The sequence below is a fragment of the Mastigoproctus giganteus genome, chromosome 3 (assembly GCF_048544385.1).
Source record: "Mastigoproctus giganteus isolate SK-2022 chromosome 3, ASM4854438v1, whole genome shotgun sequence".
NCBI lineage: Eukaryota > Metazoa > Arthropoda > Arachnida > Uropygi > Thelyphonidae > Mastigoproctus > Mastigoproctus giganteus.
Genome location: NC_143577.1, coordinates 174,650,917 through 174,674,895, shown reverse-complemented (window position 1 = coordinate 174,674,895; position 23,979 = coordinate 174,650,917). Strand labels below are relative to the sequence as shown.

The 23,979-nt window shown below is 37.0% G+C and overlaps 1 protein-coding gene across 1 annotated transcript in view; it reads left to right on the top strand.

Moving 5' to 3' along the window:
* LOC150088423 (uncharacterized) overlaps nt 1–23,979 on the top strand; it is a 291,584-nt gene that overhangs the window by 168,257 nt on the left and 99,348 nt on the right. The window contains exons 19-21 of the mRNA XM_090370152.1: nt 2,250–2,492; nt 6,439–6,783; nt 16,577–16,744. Coding sequence (XP_090226278.1) covers nt 2,250–2,492; nt 6,439–6,783; nt 16,577–16,744 — 756 coding nt within the window. The remainder of the gene's footprint in view (nt 1–2,249; nt 2,493–6,438; nt 6,784–16,576; nt 16,745–23,979) is intronic.

Below are 23,979 nucleotides of genomic sequence, written 5' to 3'. Positions count from 1 at the left end.
TGCTGTAATTATAAAACACGAATTCAATAAATTTGTCAAATAAACACAACACAAAAAATCACATAAACTAAGTGTGGTATTTGTTAGGTGGTAAACGGCAAAAATAAATCATTAAAATTCAAAAGACAATTAAATGGGCAGTATTCCTTGCTGCACAAATTGTAACTAAAAGCTGCTATTTCAAGTGTCAGCATTTTTGTTTGTGGTTTTCAGGTGCCCTTTATTTTCAAAACAACTATCTCTTTGATAGTGTTTCATGGAAAAGATCTACTTGCGACTAATTCTTTGTTTGTATATTGCAAAAAGATGACTGTATCTAGGGCCAATTGGTTCCTGATGGATGCTATTGCAATTAGAGAGTGGCCTGCGGCTTTCAGGGGATGGGCTAAACGATGTCTGGGCAGAGAGGGAAGTCTGCTGTAGCCACTATTTCAATCGTCGGCAGTTTTGCTTTATGGTTTTCAAATTTCCTTTATTTGTTTTTTCACAGCAAGAGTCTACTTGTGGCTAATTCTTCCTTTGTACATGGAAAACAAAACGGTTTGGTTGCAGCCTATAGACAATACATTTCATCATCTTTGTATTATATATATATCTGTATTATAATATTGCCTGAAGATATGCTTAGAAAGCCTGAATGAGTTATTGGAAAAATTAATAAATGAAGTGATTTATACATATGCAAAGAAAAAGCAAAGGCGAATAAGATTATTATAATACTTAAAAAAATCATAAAAATTATATAATCAAACATGCAAGTTTGATTATATAATTTTTATGATTTTTTTTACAAATTTTAATCAGTGATTTTTATATTATTAAACTGTGATTATTGTCAGTAATGTAGTTTTTGTGAACTAATTATTAATATTTAGATGTTAAATAATAAATATATGCTTTTGTTTCCTATTTTTTCCCCCTATATTCTCTTATTATAGCATTCATAAATATACAGATTTGTTTGTAATGTATACATATGTTGTAAATAATAAAAAATATACACATATATTGCATGTACCAGCAAAGTTTACATTATTTCCCCTCCTTTGGTGCAAATACTCTGGATTCAATACTGAATGCACAACCTTTGTGTTACTGATAATGGGTTAGTCACCAAAATAACAAAAAAATGACAATATTGAGGCTTTCTGCTTCGAACATAAAATACATGGCAAAAGAAGTTGAACTTAAAACTATATGTGCTAAGCAATTTTGAATAAATTAAGATATAAAGGAGGTTGAGGCATTAAGGGAATTAAAGCCAAATGTGAAAAAGGAGGGGGGAACAGTGTAGCAGGCAATATAGTTTTTAATTCTCTCTCTCTCTCTCTCTCTACAGAGAACACAGATATAACAGGAAGGAAAGTGAACTTGCCACCATAAGAAACTGAATATGAAGCTGAAACAGGAACTGAAAGCTATATATAACAGATAATTCATATAAATAAAAATAATACATAAGCCAGTAGCATGGCAAAACTGTAGAGCAAATATTAATATTTATTTTCTTATTTTTTTATTGCATTCTAACTTTTTAAGCCATTTTTTATATATAAGTACTAGCTAGTGATACCTTATTTCTGAGCGTATGAATCAGAAAACAAAAGAATTAAATTTGTGATACATACAACTTAGAAAATAATTATGTATAGTGATCAAAGCAGCAGGGAAAGAAAAAAGACACTAAAAATTTTGTGAAGGGGGAAAAAGTTAAAATAGGAGGAAAATAGCATCTCGCTACACATTCGTAAAACTAATGACTCATGAGAAACAAGAGGAATATGTAAAAAGAAGAAGAAAAATAGCGATGCTCAGGTAGTCCAGGGTTGTTAATCCTCTTTCTGTAAGTAAGGACCGTAAACTGAGTTCTGAGAGTATGAATCACAAAGTTAATAAAAACAACTCCAAGGTAAGTGATAAAATAATGTGGATAAAATTGAAAAAGTGATAAGTGAATAAACACATATACAAAAAAAAAAAAAAGTGGTAAATGCACTATTAATGGTACATAGTAAAACATCATTTATGGTCATTTGTCATATAATGCATGAAATTTACAAAATGTATAAACCTAGATATTGAAAAAAAAATGGAATGAAATAAACCAAAACCCCATGCTAAATTTGAAATACAGGAACAAACAATTATAGAACTGTAGTAGGAAATCTGCTGTAGATCAATATGATCTACAGTGGATTTCCTATTAATAATATATATATTTATTTATTTATATGAATTGACTCCTTTAGGTTTGACAGCTTGCTTCACAGAAATGCAAAGGGTTCTTAATAGCTATGCATGGATTTCCCAAGAACTGTTACTGAAGCTAGCAAGTAATCATAAAGATGATAAAACTCTCCACTATCTCTCAGCAACAACATTGGAGACACCTCTTGAAGAGACAAGTAAGAAACCAGGGGATTCAAAAAAATTATTTAGGAGGGAGAATATAAGGAATTCAAGAATTAGCAGACACGATTTTGATGATAAAGGTGATTCTTTTATGCTTTTGACTTAATAAATGAAGTAATATAGCTCTATGAAGTAATAGTTATATTTTTTGATAAGATAGATTTTATTACATCATTTTATTACATTTTCTGAGGATTATTAGCATTAGTTGAGGCATATGGTGCAAGAAAGCAAGCTTATACAGAATCAGCCAAAAAAAAAAAAAAAACCAAACCCGTCCCATTTCACCCATCCGGTCACCCCAAATGTTTGTCTAGTTCAGTCTTAAATTTATTTAAGCTATCAACTTCCACAACAACAGATGGAAGTCTGTTCCAGCAATCAACTACCTGTTGGCTAAAGGCAAACTTCTGCACATCTATTCTACAACTGACTTTCCTCAATTTGAATCTAGGCCCCTTCAGGTTCTTAGTCAGAGCAAGCGGAAGTATCCCATCAGCATTGAGCCTGCTCAAACCATTCAAGGCCTTATACACCTCAATCAGATCACCTCACAGGTGCCTAGTCTCCAGATGCTGCAACTTGCAGAACTTAAGCCTTTCTTCATAAGCACACCCCTTTGTTCCTCTCACCAATCTTGTTGCCTTTCTCTGCACTCGTTCTAGCAACTCTACATCATTCCTAAAATGAGGCCTCCAGACCTGTATACAGTACTCAAGGTGTGGCCTGACCATTGCCTTATACAAGGGGATAATCACCTCCTTGTCTCTGCTAGCAAAATTTCTATATATCATTGACGAAACTCCATGACCTGTTCTGGCCACCTGTCTGCACTGCTCAGAGAACTTCATATCTGAATGCACAATTACCTCCAGGTCTTTTTCATTCTCCATCTCTCTGAGTGTAGTACCACACAGTTGGTACATTTCTCTTTTACTGCTACCCATATGCATTTTGTATTGTACTTTGCATTTGTCAATGTTAAATTTCAGTTGCCTCTTCTCAGCCCATCTGCCTAACTTTTCTAAATCCTGTTGCAGTAGCACACTGCCATTACTGTTATTAACAACTCTACTAATCTTCGTATAGTGTGCAAACTTGGACATTAAGCCTGATATACCTTCATCGATATCATTGATAAATACACAAAACAGCGATGGGCCCAGCACTGAACCCTGGGTGACTTCACTAATAACATTAGTCCATGTAGAGCAGTGTCCATTTATTACCACTCTCTGCCATGTCCCACTCAACCATCCCTTTATCCATTGCAGTAACTTTCCCTTAATGCTATACTGCTCCAATTTGTATAGCATCTTCCATGTGCAACAGTATCAAAAGCTTTCCTGAAATCCAAGTATATGATATCAAAATTATGGACCACATAATTGGACCACATTGCAGTATCTAATCAAATTGGTCAAACAAGACTTCCCCTTAACATACCCATGCTGTGTCTGAACTATTACTGCTTTCTTGTCTAGGTGATCCTGTATCACCTCTTTAACCAGTGACTCCATTGTTTTCCTCGGAACAGAAGTTAAACTAACAGTTCTATAATTATTTGTCACCCTTTGAACCCCCTTTGTGAATTGGGGATACATTTACATATCTCTAGTTCATGGGGACCTCCCCTGACTCTAAGGCTCTCATAATTATGGCTAAGGGTTTGCTTACTTCCCTTGCTGCCTCCTTCATTATAACTGGATAGATTCCATCTGCCCCTGGTGCCTTTTTTATGTTTAACTTCAAAAGAGGAATGGGAGTTCCCCCTGTAAACCACATATTAGAAACATTGCTGATTGCAAGAGATTACTGCACTTCAATTTTATGCAGAAACATTTTCACATCTTTTGGAAAAATGCTCTACATGGACAATTGTGAAGTTACCTTAAAAAATGGTTCAGTTACTTCAGACACTGAAATACTTTCTGCCATTTGAGACAACAGATTTGAGACGACTCTTTACTGACAACAGATTTTGTCATGAATTTGATCCACAGGAAAGAATCTGTGTATCTCTTTAAACTGTTCAGATAGATGTAACTTAACTTTCCATAATTATATATAGTTGATATTTGGTTTATTTTAAATTTCTTTGTTAAAAAAAATATATATATAATAATAATATTGTGTTTGAGGAAAAAAGTCTGAAAATGCATACCCACCTCTTTGTACTTTGATTTCTTTTAAAATAATGATTATTTTATTTTTTGTTGGTCATTTTATATCTTAATGGGATTCAGTAAAGGAATTAGTTTAGATTCTTTTCCCTCCATGAGCCCTGGGTTTCACCACAGGACTCATACTGAACATGCCCATCCCTCTCTTACATTGAATGTGTGTTCCTGGCCAAGTGTTCATGCATTGTCATTCATTAAGTGCTTATCATTCTGTATAGGTTCTTTTATGCATGTGCTGTATTCTTTGAAATGTGTATAAAATGGTCAGTCTTAACAATGATAGACTAATAAGCAGTCTTGTCCAGGACTATTCAGTAGTGCTGCTGAGACTTGTGGTTTTCTCCAGTTTATTTTATATTTTATTTTTCTAAAATGTTTTAGGTTAATTCTTTTATTTTCTGCTGAAAAAAAATATTGGGAATGTGCAGATTAATTTATTTCTGTATGAGTATTGTTTTCACATACAATATCAGGTGTCAGACATTTTACTCCAGAATTAAAAAAAAAAAAAAATCTTCCATTTCATATATGGATAAAGTGCAATTTATTTTTCATTAAAGTTTTTTATCATCTAATGCCTTAGAAGTCATTATTAGTTTTCTTTGTATGATTGTGAAAAAGTGAAGTTACCTTACATTTTTTTTCAAATACAAATAAAATTGCTTGGTGACAAAAGCAAGAAGTGTTGTACTTTCAAGAATGAAATAGAGTGGAATTCAGGTCACTGGTGTCATATGAAATTAGATCACACTTTCCCTTTAGAATGCAATATAAATTGGGATCTTTGCTCTGAACAGACATTTGGTGCAAATTTGCTGGAAAAAATCAAATCATATTACTATTGACAACATGATGCAGTGAAACAAAACTTATACAACACCAGCTAAAAATATATATAAAAAATAATCCACATCATTTGAACGTTCCCCTCTTTAAATTTATTCAAATTATTCACTTCCATACTAGGTGAAAGCTATTCCAACAAACAATTTATGATCTGAAGCAGCCCGTTTTATCTTCAGTAGGTATCGTTAATATGTATAACTGGGTTGCATGTGCTGAAGAAAACACACATGCAATAACCAACAATAACTATTACATCATAGAAGGTAATATGGTGCAATCTTAGAGATCTGCTTTCATAATTGGATGCCATGTTTTTTTTTTTTTTTTTTTTTGAAGAATTGTTGATGGATACTTTATTACTATATCCATGAATGAACAGAGATGTGCAGATATATTTTGGAAAATGTTGTCATTCCTTACTTAAGACAGCAGAAGTATTGGATCGGGTGATCTTTCAACACCTTCCACATATTTATGCATTATTAAGAAAACATTTTAGTGAAAAAAAAAAACATTGCCCTCAAATCTGGCCGTGAGGGCAAACAAAGTCACCCTCGCGGTCTAGATTTGATTTTTGCTGATTACTGTTGTGGGGGGGGGGGGGGTTATCTCAAAGGCTTTGACTGCAGACATGACCCAAAAGCTGTTGCATAGTTAGAGGGCAATCCAAATAGAGATAGGGGGAAATGTGTCCTAAGATAAGTTTTCCCCTAGTGCTCATAATTTCATTACTCAAATTGAATTGTTATTGATTCAGAGGGATGATATTTTAACAAGATTTGCAGTCATGTAAATTGAGGTCCCACAACAAAACTTAATTATGTGTTTTCTTATATGTAAATTAATATTTGGTTAATACACCAAAAACAACTAATCAACTAGTAATTAAGTGTCTTATTGTATTAGTGGTGAATGTATATTTTATTCTTGGGTTTATGAAATTTTAAATAAAAAAATTTAATTACATGTAGAAATGTTACAAATGTTTTATTTATAGATTCGTCAGTTTCTCACATTGGAATGTTAATAGGGCCTCGCATGACAAGTCTTACTATTCGATGGTCTAACAACAACAATGCTCCAAGAGTTGACATAGTTGGAGATATGATACCAGCTGAATCTGTGCACAAGATTAAATTGACTGTGAAGCGGGGTATTTGTCCAGTTTTGGAATTTAGATCATTTCTTCACAAACTTGTGAATGGTTGCAATAACAGTAAGTGTGTGCTTGATTCTGAATGCCCTGGTTCCCAAAAATGCTGCTTAGATATGTGTGGAATGAGTTGTACAGAGCCTATACTTATGCCCTGGGATGTAAAAGCATCACAGCAACAGCTAGCAGGTAAATCTCCTTAACTCCTTCCCTTTGTTTTAACTTATATCTGTGATGTTCCATAGAAATTTTGATTAGTTTCATTGGATTATTCATAAGTTCTCCGTAAGTTATGCAGTTTTTTGTTTGTTACTTAGGCAAAATAACAAACGTGTGATATACAGTGTTGGATAAAAGTTAAATTATAGTTTGTAATTTATCTTTTGTTAAATTGAATGGATTTAATTTGTGCACTTGATCAAATGACTAATGCAAATGAGCACCTCGGTATATCCTCATCAGGATTGCTTGTATTATGTTGATCTGAAAATATGGGTAGGTAGTTAGGTTTTAGCATTAGTAGAGGTATAAGATGCAAGAAAGCAAGCTTATATAGCATCAGCCAAAAAAAAAAAAAAAAAAAAAAAATTCCATTTCACCTATCCATTCACTCCAAATGCTTGTCTAGTTCTGCTTTGAACTTAAGTTTTCAACCTCCACTATGAGTGATGGAAATTTATTCCAACTATCAACCACCCGCTGGCTAAAGGCAAATTTCTGCATATCTGTTCTACAGTTGTCTTTCCTCAGTTTGAATTTATGTCCATTCAGGCAAGTAATCTGAGCAAGAGGAAGAATCCCCTTCAGCATTGAGCTTGCTCAAACCATCCAAGACCTTATGTTCCTCAATAGATCATCTTGCAGGTGCCTAGTCTCCAGATGCTGCAATTTGCAGAATTTTAAGTCTTTCTTGGTAAGAGCAACCCTTTGTTCCACTCAACAATCTCGTTGCCCAGCTCTACATCCTTCCTAAAATGAGGTTTCCAGACCTGTATGCAGTACTCAAGGTGTAGTCTGACAATCGGCTTACACAAGGAGATAATCATCTCCTTATCCCTGCTAGAAAAAATTCTATATATATTGGCAAGACACCATGAGTTACATATGCAGCTTGTCTGCACTGCTCAAAAACTTCATATCTGACTGCACAATTACCTCCAGGTCCTTTTCATTTTCTACTACTGAGTGTAGTACCACACAGTTGGTACTTTTCTCTGGGGTTACTACTACCCCTATACAGTACTTTATATTTGTCAATGTGAAACTTCAGTTACCACCTCTCAGCCCATCTGCTCAAGTTTTCTAGATTCTGTTGCAGTAGTATACTGTATTAACAACCCTCCTAACCTTCATATTATCTGAAAACTTAGACATTAACCATAATATACCCTCATCAATATCATTGATAAATACAGAAAACAACACTGGGCCTAACACTGAATCCTGGGGGCCTCCACTAATAACATTAGTCCACAAAGAGCAGTGTCCATTGATTACCACTCTGTCTTCTCCCACTCAACCATTGTTTTATCCATTGCAGCAACTTTCACTTACTGCTATACTGCTCCAATTTGTACATTAGTTTTCCCATGTGCAACAGTATCAAAAGCTTTCCTAAAATCCAAGTATATGATATCATCCAGTCCTTTGTGACCACACCATAGTATCCAATCAAATTTGTCAGACAAGACTTCCCCTTAACAAATCCATGCTGTGTCTGAACTATAACTGCAGTTTTGTCTAGATGATCCTGCAGTGCTTCTTAAACCACTGACTCCATTATTTTCCCCAGAAACAGAAGTTAAACTAACAAGTCTGTAATTACTCGTGTCACCTTTTGTGAACTGGGGACACACATTTGCACATGTCTAGTCCACGGGGACCTCCTCTGAGTCCAAGGAAGCTTTCATAATTATGGTTAAGGATTTGCTTACTTCCTTTACTGCCTCCTTTAATATAACTGGATTGATCCAATCCATGACAGGCTCCTTTTTTATATTCAATTTCAACAACTCCATTTTGCTCAGTTATTACAAAATCATTTAGCTCCCTGCTAAAATTTGATAAGGTTCTGGCCTCCACTTCCCTACAAACATTCCTCATGTGTGAATGTAGATGCAAAATACTTGCATTCAGTTTGTCAGCTACCTCAGCAGGTTCATGAACAATCAAACCATCTGTATCAAGTGGACCAATCTGATTCATCCCCTTGCTTTTAGATTTTCCATAAGTAAAGAAGTCTTTGCTGTTTTTCTTTGTATCCTTTGCCAAAGATTTCTCATCTGCATTTGCTTGCCTAACCTCCTTTGTGACTGAATTACAGACTAGCTTATATCTGCCATAGACTTGTGTCACCTGATAATAAGCTATATGCATTTTTCTTCTCTGCCACGCGTCTCATTAGTTCATCTGCCATCCATTTAGGCGTAACCCTTGAACAGTACTGCTTAGTTGGGACAAAAAGCCTAGTAGCTTCCTTGACTGCTTCCCATTTAGAATTTGCTGTTGGTAACATCAGTTGATCCCATTGTGTAGAATTTAAACTGTCTGAGACCACTGATTTCACCTTTACGAAGCTAAAACCTTCCATTTACTGCCGATGGTAGTTACATCTTTAAGTAAATCCCACATCAGCATACCGTGTTCACTGCCATCTAATATTTCCTTTATCTGCAGATTCTTAATGCAAGAAGAATCACTGCTGATAATCATATCAAGAGTATTACTCTCTCTAGTTGCCTCCCAAACATGCTGCTGCTGTAGAAGACAGTCATCCAGGAAATCCACAAAAGCCTTGCTAGTGTGCGAGTGACCAATCCATAAGTTCCAGTCAATTTCTAGGAAGTTAAAATCCCCCATTATAAGACAATCTGATTTAATGGCGTACTCTATTTCTCTGTATAGTTGTTCATTGTACTCATCAGGCCTATAACACACTCCTACTCAATTTTGCTTTACCAATGCTTATGTCATACCAGACTGACTCAGTATTGCACTATCCACCCATGTCAGCTGGATGCACTTCCTTAGATTCTGTATTTTTTTTAACTAACAGCATGATCCCTCCTCCCTTTCGATCCTTTCTCTATGCACTGTACTCCTCAAATTCCAATTTTACATTCTCTATCCCTGTCTGATACCCCAACAATATATGTGCTTTCAATGACTTCTAGATCTCCCCAATGTCATCTGTGTGTCACTCAGGTCAATTGTGTGTGGACACCAAGCACACTTGAGTAATGTTTCGTTGTCCAATAGCACAGAGGAGGCAGCAGAATGAAAGTGGGCTATTCACAGTTAAAGATTCAAAGCTAAAAAGTCTGTTTCTGAAAACAGTCTTTTTAGAAACTGGAGTTTTTGGTTTGCTTTTCTTGAAAATTGCAAGTAACCATGGTTTTTTTTTTTTTTTTTTATTTTTTTTTTAAAATAATATTAATAAATAACAATAAAATGGGGAAATATGAATAAAAGTTATAAATTCAATTTTTATTTGAGTTTAAGTAATAAAATTTAAGGAACACTAATAATCAAGTGATTTATTGGATAAATGAAAGTAAATTTATGTACAGAAATGCTTAATGAAATGCTTTTGTACAGAAATGCTTAATGAAAATGTTCTTTCAGTATATGTAAATGTTGATCTTATAGTAGAGAGGGGGAGAGCTTCATAAATAAGTGTGTAAAATTCTTTGTTAGCATTAGCAAGGGCACATGATGCAAGAAAGCAAGCTTATATAGCATCAGCCAAAAAAAAAAAAAAAACCCCTTATTTAAATGTTTGTCAAGTTCTGCCTTGAATCTATTTAAGCTATCAACTTCTACAACAACAGATGGAAGTTTGTGCCAGAAAACAACCACCCACTGGCTAAAGGCAAACTTCTGCACATCTATCCTACAACCGTCTTTCCTCAATTTGAATCTATGCCCTCTCAGTTGATTATTCTGAGCAAGAGGAAGTATCCCATCAGCATTGAGCATGCTCAAACCATTCAAGGCTTTATACACCTCACTCAGATCACCTCACAGGTGCCTAGTCTCCAGACACTTAAATTTGCAAAACTTAAGCCTTTCTTCGTAAGAGCCTTTCTTTTGTTCTGTTCACTAATCTTGTTGCCCTTCTCTGTACTCGTTCCAACAGCTCTACATCCTTCTTAAAATGAGGCCCCCAGACCTGTACACAGTACTCATGGTGTGGCCTGACCATTGCCTTATACAAGAGGATAATCACCTCCTTATCCCTGCTAGAAAAATTCCTGTATATCATTGATATGACACCAACAAATTACTGCTTCCCTTATATAGTACTTTACATTTGTCAATGTTAAACTTCATTTGCCACTTCTCAGCCCATCTGCTCAACTTTTCTAGATCCTGCTGCAGCAGTGTACTGTCATTAGTGTCATTAACAACCCTGCCAACCTTCGTATCATCTGCAAACTTGGACATTAAACCTGATATACCATCATCAATATCATTTATAAATACAGAAAACAATGATGGACCCAACACTGAACCCTGAAGGACTCCACTAATAACATTAGTCCATGAAGAGCAGTGTCCATTGATTACCACAATCTGTCTTCTCCCACTCAACCATCCCTTTATCCAAAGCAGCAATTTACCTCCAGTGCCACACTGCTCTAATTTGTGCAGCAGTCTTCCATGTGCAACAGTATCAAAGGCCTTTCTAAGATCCAAATATATGATATCAAAGTTATTCTTTGCATCCAGTTCCTTTATGACTACATCATATTATCCAATCAAATTAGTTAGAAAAGACTTCCCTTTCACAAACCCATGCCGTGTCCGAGCTATAACTGAAGTCTTGTCTAGATGATCCTGCAATGCTTCTTTAACCAGTGCCTCCATTAATTTCCCTGGAACAGAAGTTAAACTAACATGTCTGTAATTACCTGTCTCCCTTTGATCCTCCTTTGTGGCTTGGGGTCACATTTGCACATATCCAGTCCATGGGTACCTCCCCTTAGTCCAGGGAAGTCCTCATAATTATGGCTAAGGGTTTGCTTACTTCTTTTGCTGCCTCCTTTAATATAACTGGATAGATTTCATCCACCCCAGGTGCCTTGTGTTTATCTTTAACAATTTATCCTCCAATTTACTCTCAGTTATTACAAGATTATCTAGCTTACTGCCAGAGTTGAATTACACCTCTGGCATTCCTCTCCCTGAATAACTCCTCATGTGTGAATGTAGATGCAAAATATTCATTTAGTTTGTTAGCTAAATGAATCTCATTTAGCTAACAAATCATCAACAGTTGAACCATCAATATCAAGTGGACCAATCTAATTCATCCCCTTCCTTCTAGAGTTTACATAGGTAAAGAACTCTTTGCTGTTTTTCTTTGCACCCTTTGCCAAAGATTTCTTGTAATCTGCCTTTGCCTGCCTAATCTCCTTTGTAACTTGGTTACAGACCAGCTTATATCTATCATAGGCCTCTGTGTCACATGTTAATTTATATGTATTCCATGCATTTTTCTTCTCTATCACATGTCTAATTAGTTCATCTGACATCCATTTAGGCCTAAATCTTGAACAGTATTTCTTTGTTAATATGAAAAGCCTAGTAGCTGCCAAGATTAATTCTTTGAATACTTCCCATTTTGAATTTGCTGTTGGTAACATCAGTTGGACCACTGTATAGAATTTAAATACTGTCTCAGACCACCGTAGTCACCTTTACGAAAGCAAAAACCCTTCCCTTTACCCTTGATGGTAGTACTTCTTTGAGTAAATTCCACTTCAGCACACTGATCACTGCCACCTAGTGGTTCCTTTATCTGTAGATTCTTGATGCATGAAGAATCACTACTGATAATCAGATCAGGAGTATTACTCCTGCTAGTTGCCTCCTGAACATGCTGCTGTAGAAAACAATCATCCAATAAATCCACAAAAGCCCTGCTAGTGGGTGAGTGACCAACCCACAAATTCCAGTCAATCTCTGGGAAATTAAAATCCCCCATTATAAGACACTCTTATTTACTGGCCCACTCTTTCTCTGCATAATCGCTCATTATACTCATAAGATTCATTTGGCCTATAACACACACCTACGCTCATTTTTCCTTTCCCAGTGCTTATGTCACACCAAACAGACTCAACATTGCATTGTTCACCAACATCAATTAGATGCACTTCCTTAGATTTTGTTTTTCTTAACTAACAGCATAACCCCTCCTCCCTTTCTGTCCTGTCTGTACACATTGTACTCTGCAAAATCCAGTTCTGCACTGCTTATGCCTGTGTGACACCATGTCTCTGATATCCCAACAATATCTGCTTCTGATGTCTTGACTAGCACTTCAAGCTAATCGAATTTATTAACTGTACTCCTAGCATTGGTGTACATGCAAGTATACATGCACCTGTTTCTACTCTTAGTTACCCTAACACAGCCCATATATTTACTTGTTCCACTGACTCCCAGCAGTCCTTGGAAATCCCCATTGCCTTGCTTTACAGGCTGCTGCTCAATTGCATTTCAATAGAAGTAGTGCAAGAATCACTTTTACCTCTGCCAGTAGCTACTGTTAATCTATTAGTCGGTGTATTCCTCCAAGCTAGCAGTTTTCCGACCCATCTAACTCTGCCTCGATAGCATCAGCAAATATTCTTGCACCCTTTCTATTTAAGTGTATCCCATCCCTGTAGAAGCAGTCTCTTCTGTTAACAAGCATAGCCCAGGCTGAGAAAAATTCTACCCCTTGAGCCTTGCACAATCTCTCCAGGGCCGAATTGATTGACAAGGCTCTCATCATATACTCCCTCCTATCGTGTCTGGGCAGAATTGCAGACACTTTCAAATTCAACTGTAACTCAGCTTTTTTTCAGCATTGACTTGTACTTGTTAAGTAATTCCGCCAGTCTCCTACTCTTAATATCATTAGTGCCAACGTATATAACAATACCACCCTTTGTGCCCTTAAAAGATGATATCTGCTCTACAACGTCATCAACCTTTGCCCTTAGTAAACATACCCTGGTCCTGTTCCATCTATCCTTTTTGCACAATATGTTCCCCGTTTAAAGTATCAGTTTTTTTTTTTAAACAGTGTTAAATTCTTGTTTCATCATTTGATTTTTTCTGTTTGGGTTTTCGGGATTACTTTTTACTGCATTCATTGATCTTGTCTTTTAAAGAAAGCTCTTGTTTCTCTACAAAAAGTTACTTTGCATCAGTCTTTACTGGCAAAAGACCTTTCGTACTGAGAAGAGGCTGTGCAAGTGAGGCTGAGTCATTTGAAATTAGGGATGTTATAATTATAGATGATTGTTTATTAGAAAAACTTTTGAGCATAAAGGCAAGTAAGGCTCCTGAAGTTGATGGCATATACCCGGTAGTTTTGAGGGATAGAATGAGTGTGTATAGAACCATTTAAGTTAATTATGAGGGCATCTTTGGACTCGGAGATTCCTTTGGATTTGAGAAGTGCCAGTGTATCGCAAATACATAAAAGTGCTTCTAAGAGTGAAGTTGGTAACTACAGACCAGTTAGTCTGACTTCAGTGTAGGAAAAATCTTAGAAGCAGTGATTAAGAGTGCAATCCAAGGACATTTAGATAGATATGGCATTCTGAAGGACACACATGGCTTTTTTAAGGGAAAATCTTGTTTAACTAATATAGTAAATCCAAATAAACTATGTCGAAATTGACATAGTTTATTTGGATTTTAGCAAAGCATTTGACTCTGTCTCTCACGAGAGGTTCTATATAAGCTTGAACAGGCCGGGATTACTGGTAAGATTCTAAGATGAATTGATCGATGGCTGTAGGGCAAAAGGCAGAGAGTTGTGATTAATGGATATTCTTCAGATTAGTGTAATGTCAGGTGTGGGGTTCGTCAAGGATCAGTTAAATGACATCGACAAAGGGATAGAAGGTATGATGTCAAAATTTGCAGATGACATAAAGAGATTGGCAGAATCATAAATGATCAGTGTGCCAAGCAGTACTCCTTCAGAATGACAAACAAAATTCAAAGATGATTCGAGAAGTGTCAGCTATGTTTTAATGCTGCTAAATGCAAGGTCTTACACTTGGAGAATAGCAACTCCCAAATAAATTATTCACTTGGCAGGATTGAATTAAAAACAGTGGAGGAGGAAAGGGATCTGGGAATGAAGTTTTCTGTACAGTGTAAACAGGCAGCCAGGAAAGCTCATGGTATCCTATTGATGATTTATCGAATGTTATCTTGTAGAGATAGAGGTCATAATCTCATTGTATAAGGCAAGTGTAACACCATATTTGGAATACTATGTTCAAGTATGGAGACCTCATTTGAAAAAGACATTGAGCTTCTTGAAAGGGTCAAAAGATGGGCAACTCGAATGGTGAGATTGGCAAAAGGACGATCATACAAGGAAAGACTCCGATTTTGTGGGCTACAGAGTTTGGCAACTAAGCACCCCAGAGGTGACCTGATTGAGGTTTATAAGGCTCTGAGATGATTAGTAAAATGAACAAAGGTGGAATTTTCACCATTATAAAGAATTCCAGAACTAGGGGCCATATATTCAAATTATAGGGATTGAGGTTTAGATTAAATTGTTGGAAGTTTTATTTTAGCCAGCAAGTCATTGATTGTTGATACAATTGCCCTCACATGTAATTAACTTATAACAGTTAACTTTTCTAGGAATCTAAAATTGGAATATAGCTGTTCAGACAATGATCTTTAGTCTGTATGATGTTAGTTTATATTTGAAAAATTTTCAGTGCAACAGCGATGCTAATGAGTTTAAATTACTCATTTCTAGGTATTTGTCAGGAAACTGAATTACAAACATCCCTGCACTTTGCTCTTTTTGTGTGTATGCATTTGTCTAAACAATGACTAATCACTAGTGGTTCTTTTTCATATATCTGATATTTTGTTTAAAAAGTCAGTGTAGAAGTTTATGCAGGTAATAAAATTATACAAGTGCTAAAATACATTAAACCAGGTTTTTATCTATAGCTACCTCTTTGCATTAGGGTGACTACTTACTCACTGATGAGGCTACCCTAAGTGTCAAAGCCATGGTCTAGGCAATTGCATTCATTTTAAATAAATAGCAATATTTCTTTTCTGCTTTTTATATAGCAGTATACTTCTGGAGCATTGGTTTTTGTTTAAATCTAGTACAATACTAACTTGTGGCAACTTATGGTAAAGTTCCCCTGCAATATGAAATTGATGAATTTGAAGAAAATCTATTTTGTTCACATCTGCTCATAAACTTGTGGCTTGCTTCTCAAGATAATGTATGGCTGAGACATAGCCTGTTATATGAGCTTTATACAGAGATAGTGCTAGAATAACTTTAAGCAGGTCTAATTAATAAAGCACCTCCATAGCCAGGTGGGAAGGAGCAGCAGTGCGTAGCACACGCTTCTTGATTAGACCGGGGTTCGAGCCCGTCACCACCAAATACAGAAGATGTGGAAAGGTCAGGGAATGACCACCGCATATCCTGGAGCAATATGGCCTTAGTTGCTAATGCTCCTAAAAAACCAAACAACAACAACTAATTAATAAATAAAGAACAAGTATTTCTAGGTATCAACCTGTATCCTTCATCAGTGCAAAAAGCAAATTAAATAAGATTCATAAACCAACACATGACAAGTTCACTAATTCCTTTGTTCACTCAATTTACAAAGATGCACACATCTATTATCAGTAATAAGCAAGATTTCACTGCATTTTATCTAGAATTAGATGTATCTGTTTGAAAAATATTGCTGGGGCTATCACAGAGGTTGATTAATAAAAATCTTAACAGTAAAATTAATTTTTTTTTTATGCAGAAATATATCTACTAGAGATGGTGTTTTTTTTTTTTTTTAATTTAGTTGTGGTCTCTTCAGACAGCATTTGTATATTTTATTTTCCTCTATGTGAAGATATTAGAAAACCAAAGGGAACAAAATTACAAAATTCTCTTCCCCCCCCACCCTTCCTGTCATAGAGCCATTGGAAAAGCGTGCGCTTATGTCTGTGTCACCGCCCATCTGCTCTCGGGATGGAGGCTATGCTATTGTACAAAGACAAGAAGAGTTATCATGGTGTGTGGACAAGTATGGCAATCCCTTACAGGATACTATCACTAGAGGATATATAAAATGTGACAGGAATGGTGAGTTTATCTTAATGTTCTTTGAGTTTGAATTTTTTTATTTGAAAATCTCTCACTTTCAATTATTACAACTAAGTGGTGAGATAGCCTTGTGCTAAATTTATGGTCATTGTATGAGTACATTCTAGAAAGAAAGCTGTGACTTTCAAATATAAACCTTTTGCAAATATAAACCATTTCCTCATTTTATGGTAGTGAAAAGTAAAAACTACCTCAGTATATAAAGTATCCTGTTATCTTTTGGAATGCTGAGCTAGAAATCATTCAGATAGTCCTTGATATATAAGGAAAAATAATGAAATATTAAAATAAACTGCTGCCAATTTTTTTTCAAAACCATTTTATGCGTTTATATTAATCAGTTATCATTCATTGATTGTTATGCAGGATAGTATTATTAAAAATTGCACCCATATTGTGCATTTCTGATGTGCCATATCTGTTAAACTTTTTCTAATAATACTAATCCAAATTAATAAGTAAATATATCTAGAGTATAAAAACTAGATTAATTAGTTTTTGGTTGTTCTGTATGATGTTCACAGTATCAGTTTAAAAAAATGCTTTTGAAAAATGGAAAGAAAATATCTATTTGTATTTTGTAAAAAAAAAAAAAAAAAAAAAAACTTCCACTTCATCCCTCCATTCGTTCGAAATACCTGTCCAGTTGAGCCTTAAATTTATTTAGGCTATCAACTTCCACAACAAGGGATGGAAGTCTGTTCCACCAACCAACCACCTGCTGGCTAAAGGCAAATTTCTGCACATCTATCCTACACGTCTTTCCTCAATTTGAATTTATGCCCTTTCAGGTGATTATTCTGAGCAAGAAGCAGAATTCCATCAGCATTGAGCATGCTCAAACCATTCAAGGCTTTATACACCTATCAGATCACCTCGCTGGTGCCTAGTCTCCAGACACTGTAATTTGCAAAATTAAGCCTTTCTTCATAAGAGCAACCCTTTGTTCCATTCACTAATCTTGTTGCCCTTCTCTGTACTTGTTCCAGCAGCTCTACATCCTTCTTGAAATGAGGCCTCCAGACCTGTATACAGTACTCAAGGTGTGGCCTGACCATTGCCTTATACAAGGGAATAATCACCTCCTTATCCCTGCTAGAAATATTCCTGTATATCATTGATAAGACACCATGAGCTACTCTTGCAGCCCATCTGCACTTCTCAGAGAACTTCATATCTGCCTGCACAATTACCCCCAGGTCCTTTTCATTCTCTACCACTGTCAGTGTAGTACCACAGAGTTGATACGTTGCTCTGGGGTTGCTGTTTCCCATATGTAGTACTTTACATTTATCAATGTTAAACTTCATTTGCCACCTCTCAGCCCATCTGCTCAACTTTTCCAGATCCTGTTGCAGCAGCATAGCGTCAGTAGTAGTGCCCTTAACAACCCTGCCAACCTTTGTATCATCTGAAACTTGGACATTAAGCTTGATACACCATCATCAATATTATTTATAAATACAGAAAACAATGGACCCAACACTGAAACCTGAGGGACTCCACTAATAACATTTAGTCCACGATGAGCAGTGTCCATTGATTACCACTCTCTCTCTTCTCCCCCTCAGCCACCCCTTTATCAATAGCAGCAATTTGCCTCCAATGCCATACTGCTCCAATTTGTACAGTAGTCTTCCATGTGCAACAGTATCAAAAGCCTTTCCAAGATCCACGTATATAATATCAAAGTTATTCCATGCATCCAGTTCTTTTGTGACTGCATCATAGTATCCAATAAAATTGGTCAGGCAAGACTTCCCCTTAACAAAACCATGCTGGGTCAGAGCTATAACTGAAGTCTTGTCTAGATGATCCTACAGTGCTTCTTTAAGCTTCTTCTCTAATATTGAAATTGAAGATGGTTGTTTATTAGAAAAACTTTCAAGCCTAAAGACAAGTAAGGCTCCTAGAGTTGGGCCTATCCCCATTATTTTGAAGGAAGCAGCAATAGAGTGCATTGAACCATTAAAGTTAATTATGAGGCATCATTGGACTTGGGAGAGATTCCTCTGGATTGGAGAAGTGCCAATGAATTGTGTGGCATTTCTCCAATATATTATTTGCTTGCTTGATTCCCAATATATTAGCATTAGTAGTGGCAAACAATGTAAGAAAGAAAGCTTATACAGCATCAGCCAAAAAATAAAAAAAACCCCTCCCATTTCACTTATTCATTTCCTCCAATAGTTTGTCTATTTCTTCCTTGAATTTGTTTAAGCTATCAACTTCAACAATAATAGATGGAAGTTTGTTCCAGCAATCAACCACCCACTGGCTAAAAGAGAATTTCCACATGTCTATTCTGCAACAGTCCTTCCTCAATTTGAATTTGTATCCTCTTGTATATGTAGTCTGAGAAAGAGAAAGAATCCCATCAGCACTGAGCTTGCTGCATTCATTCAAAAGATTCTCACCTCAATCAGATCACCTAGTCTCCACGCACTGCAATTTGCCTAGCGGGTGCCTAGTCTCCACATGCTGCAACTTGCAGAACAGAAGCCTTTCTTGGTAAGAGCAACTCTTTTTACCCCTCACCAACCTCGTTGCGCTTTTCTGTATTCATATCAGCAGGTCTACATTCTTCCTAAAATGAAGCCTCCGAACCTGTATGTGGCACTCAAGATGTGGTCTGACCATTGCCTTATACAATGGGGTAATCGCCTCCTTATCACTGCTAGCAAAATTCCTCTTTATCAAAACTCATGACAAACCCATGAGCTGCCCTGGCAGCATGTCTGCATTGCTCAGAGAACTTCATCCAACTGCCCAGGTCTTTTTCATTTTTCACTACCTTGTGAGTGTGATACCACACATTTGGTATGTTACTCTGTGGTTACTGCTACCCATATGCAGTACTTTGCATTTGTCAATGTTAAACATCAATTGCCATTGCTCAGCCCACTACCTAACCTTTTGAGATTCTGCTGCGGTAGCATACTGTCTTTCCTGTCAATAACCACCCTGCCAACCTTTATATCATCTTCAAACTTGGACTGGTTCAAGAATAAAATGAATACAAACCAGTCAGTCTGACTTCAGTAGTAGAAAAAATCATGAAGGCACTGAGTGCAATACAGGGACATATAGATAGAAATTGAGTTCCAAAGGATACACAACATAGTTTTGTGAAGTGAAGTCACGTTTAACTGATCTGGTTTGGTTGGCTATTTTGACACTATGTCCAACTTACTTTCCTCATGAGTTGGATGTAGGAAGTAATGTTGTCATTATTTAGATTTTAGCAAAGCATTTGACTTGGTCCCTCTTGAAAGGTTACTGTTTAATCACAAGGTAAGATTCTAAGATGAATTGCAAAGTGGCTGCAGGATAGGAAGTCGAGGGTTGGGGTTGATGGTTATTCTTCAGACTGGTCTAACATTAGAAATGGGGTTCCCCTAAGGATCAGTTATGGGACCATTGTTGTTTCTGATTTTTACAAATGACAGCGAAAGGTGAGGGTATAATGTCAAAATTTGCAAATGATGTGAAGAATGAGAGCATGATTAATGATCAACATCAAGCAGTCATCCTTCAGGATGACTTGGATAGGTCTCAAGGATAGTCAGAAAAGTGGCAGCTATGTTTGAATGCATCAGAATGCAAGTCTTACACTTGATAAAATAGCAGGTCCTAAAATAACTTATACACTGTCCAGTTAAAACATTATGACCACTCCATGTTTTAGCAATCAGCCATTCCTTCCCCCTTATGATGCATGTTGCAGTGAAAACTGGAAAATGTGATACTGCAGGTTCATGGTGTATAGTCTATGAAGTACTGATTGCAGGGAACATTATCTGACACACTTTGAAAAAGGAGTGATTGTTGGGTACTGGTTGAAGGGTGGCAGTATTATGGAAACTGCAAATCTTGTGGGCTGTTTGCAGTGCTGTAGTTAAGATGTTCCAAGAATGAATGGAGAGTGGACAGAGAAGCAGCAGTTGCCAAGTGCCCACACCTCACTGATGGTCATGGTGAATATAGGCTGTCCCACCTTGTATAAGCCAATAAATGGAAAACAGTGGAATTGCTGACTATGGACTTTAACCAGGAGGGGGGGGGGGCGACCAGTGCTGCTTCCAAGAGCAAGATCCAGTGAACCCTTCTTTATATGGGCATTTGTGGTAGGCCTGGTCAAGGTGCCCTTGCTTACAGCCATCTGTTACCAATGACACCTAAGTTTGCATCTGAATGGGGTCATTGGACCATTTACAACTGAAAAATGTTGCTGCCTTTTCTGATAAATCATGTTTTCTGCTATGTGGTCAGTAGATGGAGGGTATGGTAACAAATTGCAAAGAGGAATCACTCCGATGCCCTGATCCAACAGAAACAGGCAGGGTTTTGGTATGGATGACGTTTTCCTGGTATTCTCTTGGAACTCTCATACCCCCAGACTGCACTCTGAATGCTAAAACTACCTATCCATTATGGCTGATCAGGTAAACCCCCTTTGTTGATTATCTTCCTGGATGGCACAGATGTGTTCCAGATGATTAATATGCCCTGCCACATTGCTGGTATTGTTTGAGAGTGGTTCACCAAACATGAAAGTTACTTCCAGGTGCTACCTTGGCCACCAAATTTGGAGATATGAATCCCATATAACATCTCTGGAATTACGTGGATCAACAGATCTAATCTCCACGACTGACTATTGCAGATCTATGGGATTCAGTCCTGGCAGAATGGTACAATAAGTTATCTACACCTGGAATAAGTTATCTACAAGGGCAATTGAGGTGTCTTTCAGCTTGGGGAAATTCAAAGGTCAGCTGGATAGTTATTTATATAAGGAGGGGAAAACACATAGGTCATTTATTTTCTTTATCCATAATCCAACAATATAAATACATTGATGGATTGTGTTCAAGAAATATTTTTTCTAACAATTAGAAGGTTTTTTTTTTTTTATTTTTTTTATTTAGTAATCAAAAATTTTGTGCCATATTATGTATAATACAAAGGATACCAACTGACCTATTTGATGGCTATTAATGTCACAAAATTTGTTCCAGTTTCTAAAGTTATATATAAATATAACTTTAGTTGTTGAGGTTGTCACAGACATTCTCTCAGATTTGTCAGACAAGCTGCACTTTCTATCTGGGAGTCTAAAATGCTTATGGAACTGATATTCAGGTGACACTCAAGTCAAGTGGACCCAATTTCGGCGAAGTCCGGACGGTCTGTGACAACCAAATCCTCTGCTTGCAAATTCATGATGGTGGGACTGTTAGTAATCCTGGGAATAACTTCCATGCACAAGTACATGGTGGGTTACCACCCAGGTGTGAACCAACGTAAGCAGGGGTCGAGGTGTGGCGCCCACATCACATGGAGGAACACCGCTGCTCTATGTTACCAGGCAGTACTAGGTGGTAGACGATTCATCAACCGGTGCAATACCACCACTTTGCTTATTGGAGGCTTGAAGTGGTGGAACCCATGTTTAGTCTCTAGAGCTAAGTTCCGGTCAACCATTCCCTATCTCTTCCATCATGCAGAATGATTGACTTTTGAGGTTATGATGAACATCGTGGCGAGATCCAATATTCCTTACATTTCAAGAGTACAGCTCTAAAAAAGTGTTTGCAGGCCGGCCGCTAGTTAGTACACCAGACAAAACCTATTGGTAACTCTCTAGGAGGCTTCTGGATCAGCTAGTGTATAATCTTGTTACCTCTACTCTGCCAGATAGTGAATGGAGGGAGTCAGAGTAGTGTGTATGCGGGGAACATTGTAGAGGCCATGTTATGTCAAGGAGCTGGGTATATTCTTACCACATGTACGCCATATCCAAAAATTTCATTACTTCATACAGCATATCCCACCCACTTTTTCTTACTATTGAATACACCATGAATTGTCAAACTAATAGAACAAGCTTATCTGCGAAAAGATCTAAACCTCCCAAGCACTTCCTAATTCATTTCACAAATATATGTGGTCTCAATTCTAATCTCAACGATATCCATTTCCACTTGCAGTCTGCCAAACCCCATGTACTTTTTTTCTGACAGAATCTCAGTTATCGGTTGATTCAACTACTGCTCATCTGAGATGCCCAAATTATTTGCTGTATGATTCCTTTCGCCTCAAAGGTGGGACTTGTGCATATGTCTGTTCTGATATTCCCTGTCAGAGACTTGGCAATTTGGAATCTCCTCTCTTTGATCTTCTCTGGCTTAAAATCTCTCTACCTCATTGCGTCAAATTCATCTGTTGTCTCTACTGTTCTCCCAATTCCACTAATCACTTGGAGCTCTTTGACTTCCTCTCTTTGCAACTTGACTTTCTCCAGTCCAACTTTCCTAACAGTGAGGTAATTTTCCTTGGTGATTTTAATGTTCACAACTCCAGCTGGCTTCAGTTTTCTAGTCACACCGACCCAGCTGGTCGAGATGCTGAGGCTTTTGCAATTACTAATGACCTTGCACAGATTGTTCATTTACCTACAAGAATACCGGATAATCCTAATCATACAGACAATACGCTTGATCTTTTTCTCAAAAACAACCCTTCCAAGTACACGGTCGAAGTGAGAGGTCCTTTAGACACTTCAGATCACAACTTGGTGATTGTCTCTTCTCCAATAGAGCCTTTATCTCATGTCTATTCCCAACCTCGTGTTGTTTGGCATTACAAGAATGCAAAATGGGATGACCTGCGAGACTTCTTTTCTTCTTTTCCTTGGTTCGATTACTGTTTCAAATCTTCTGATGTTAACGTTTGCTCAGATCGTGTCAGTGAAATTATTCTTGCAGGAATGGAATCCTTTATCCCACACTCCACTTTAAAATCTCGTCCTTTATCTAAACCTTGGTTTTCCAATAAATGTGCTAAGGCTGTTCAAGAGAAGAATGTTGCATATCGTAATTGGCTTGTTTCAAATTCTCCAGTTTCTTTTTCTGCCTACGCCAAAGCTCACAACAATTGTAAAGCAGTTATTAATCAGTCCAAACTAGAGTTTGAACAGGCTAAGAGTAGAAAACTTGATTCTTGCCCTAATGGTAGCCAAGCATTTTGGTCTCTTGCCAAAGCTATTGGCCGCAACTTTAGCCCATGTCTGCTCCCACCTCTGTCCAAACCAGATGGTTCTGTTGCCACTTCAGCCAAGGATAAAGCTGACCTGCTAGCATCCCATTTTTCTTCCAGCTCATGTATTAATGATCTTGGGAAAACACCTCCCACTATTCCCAACACGTTCC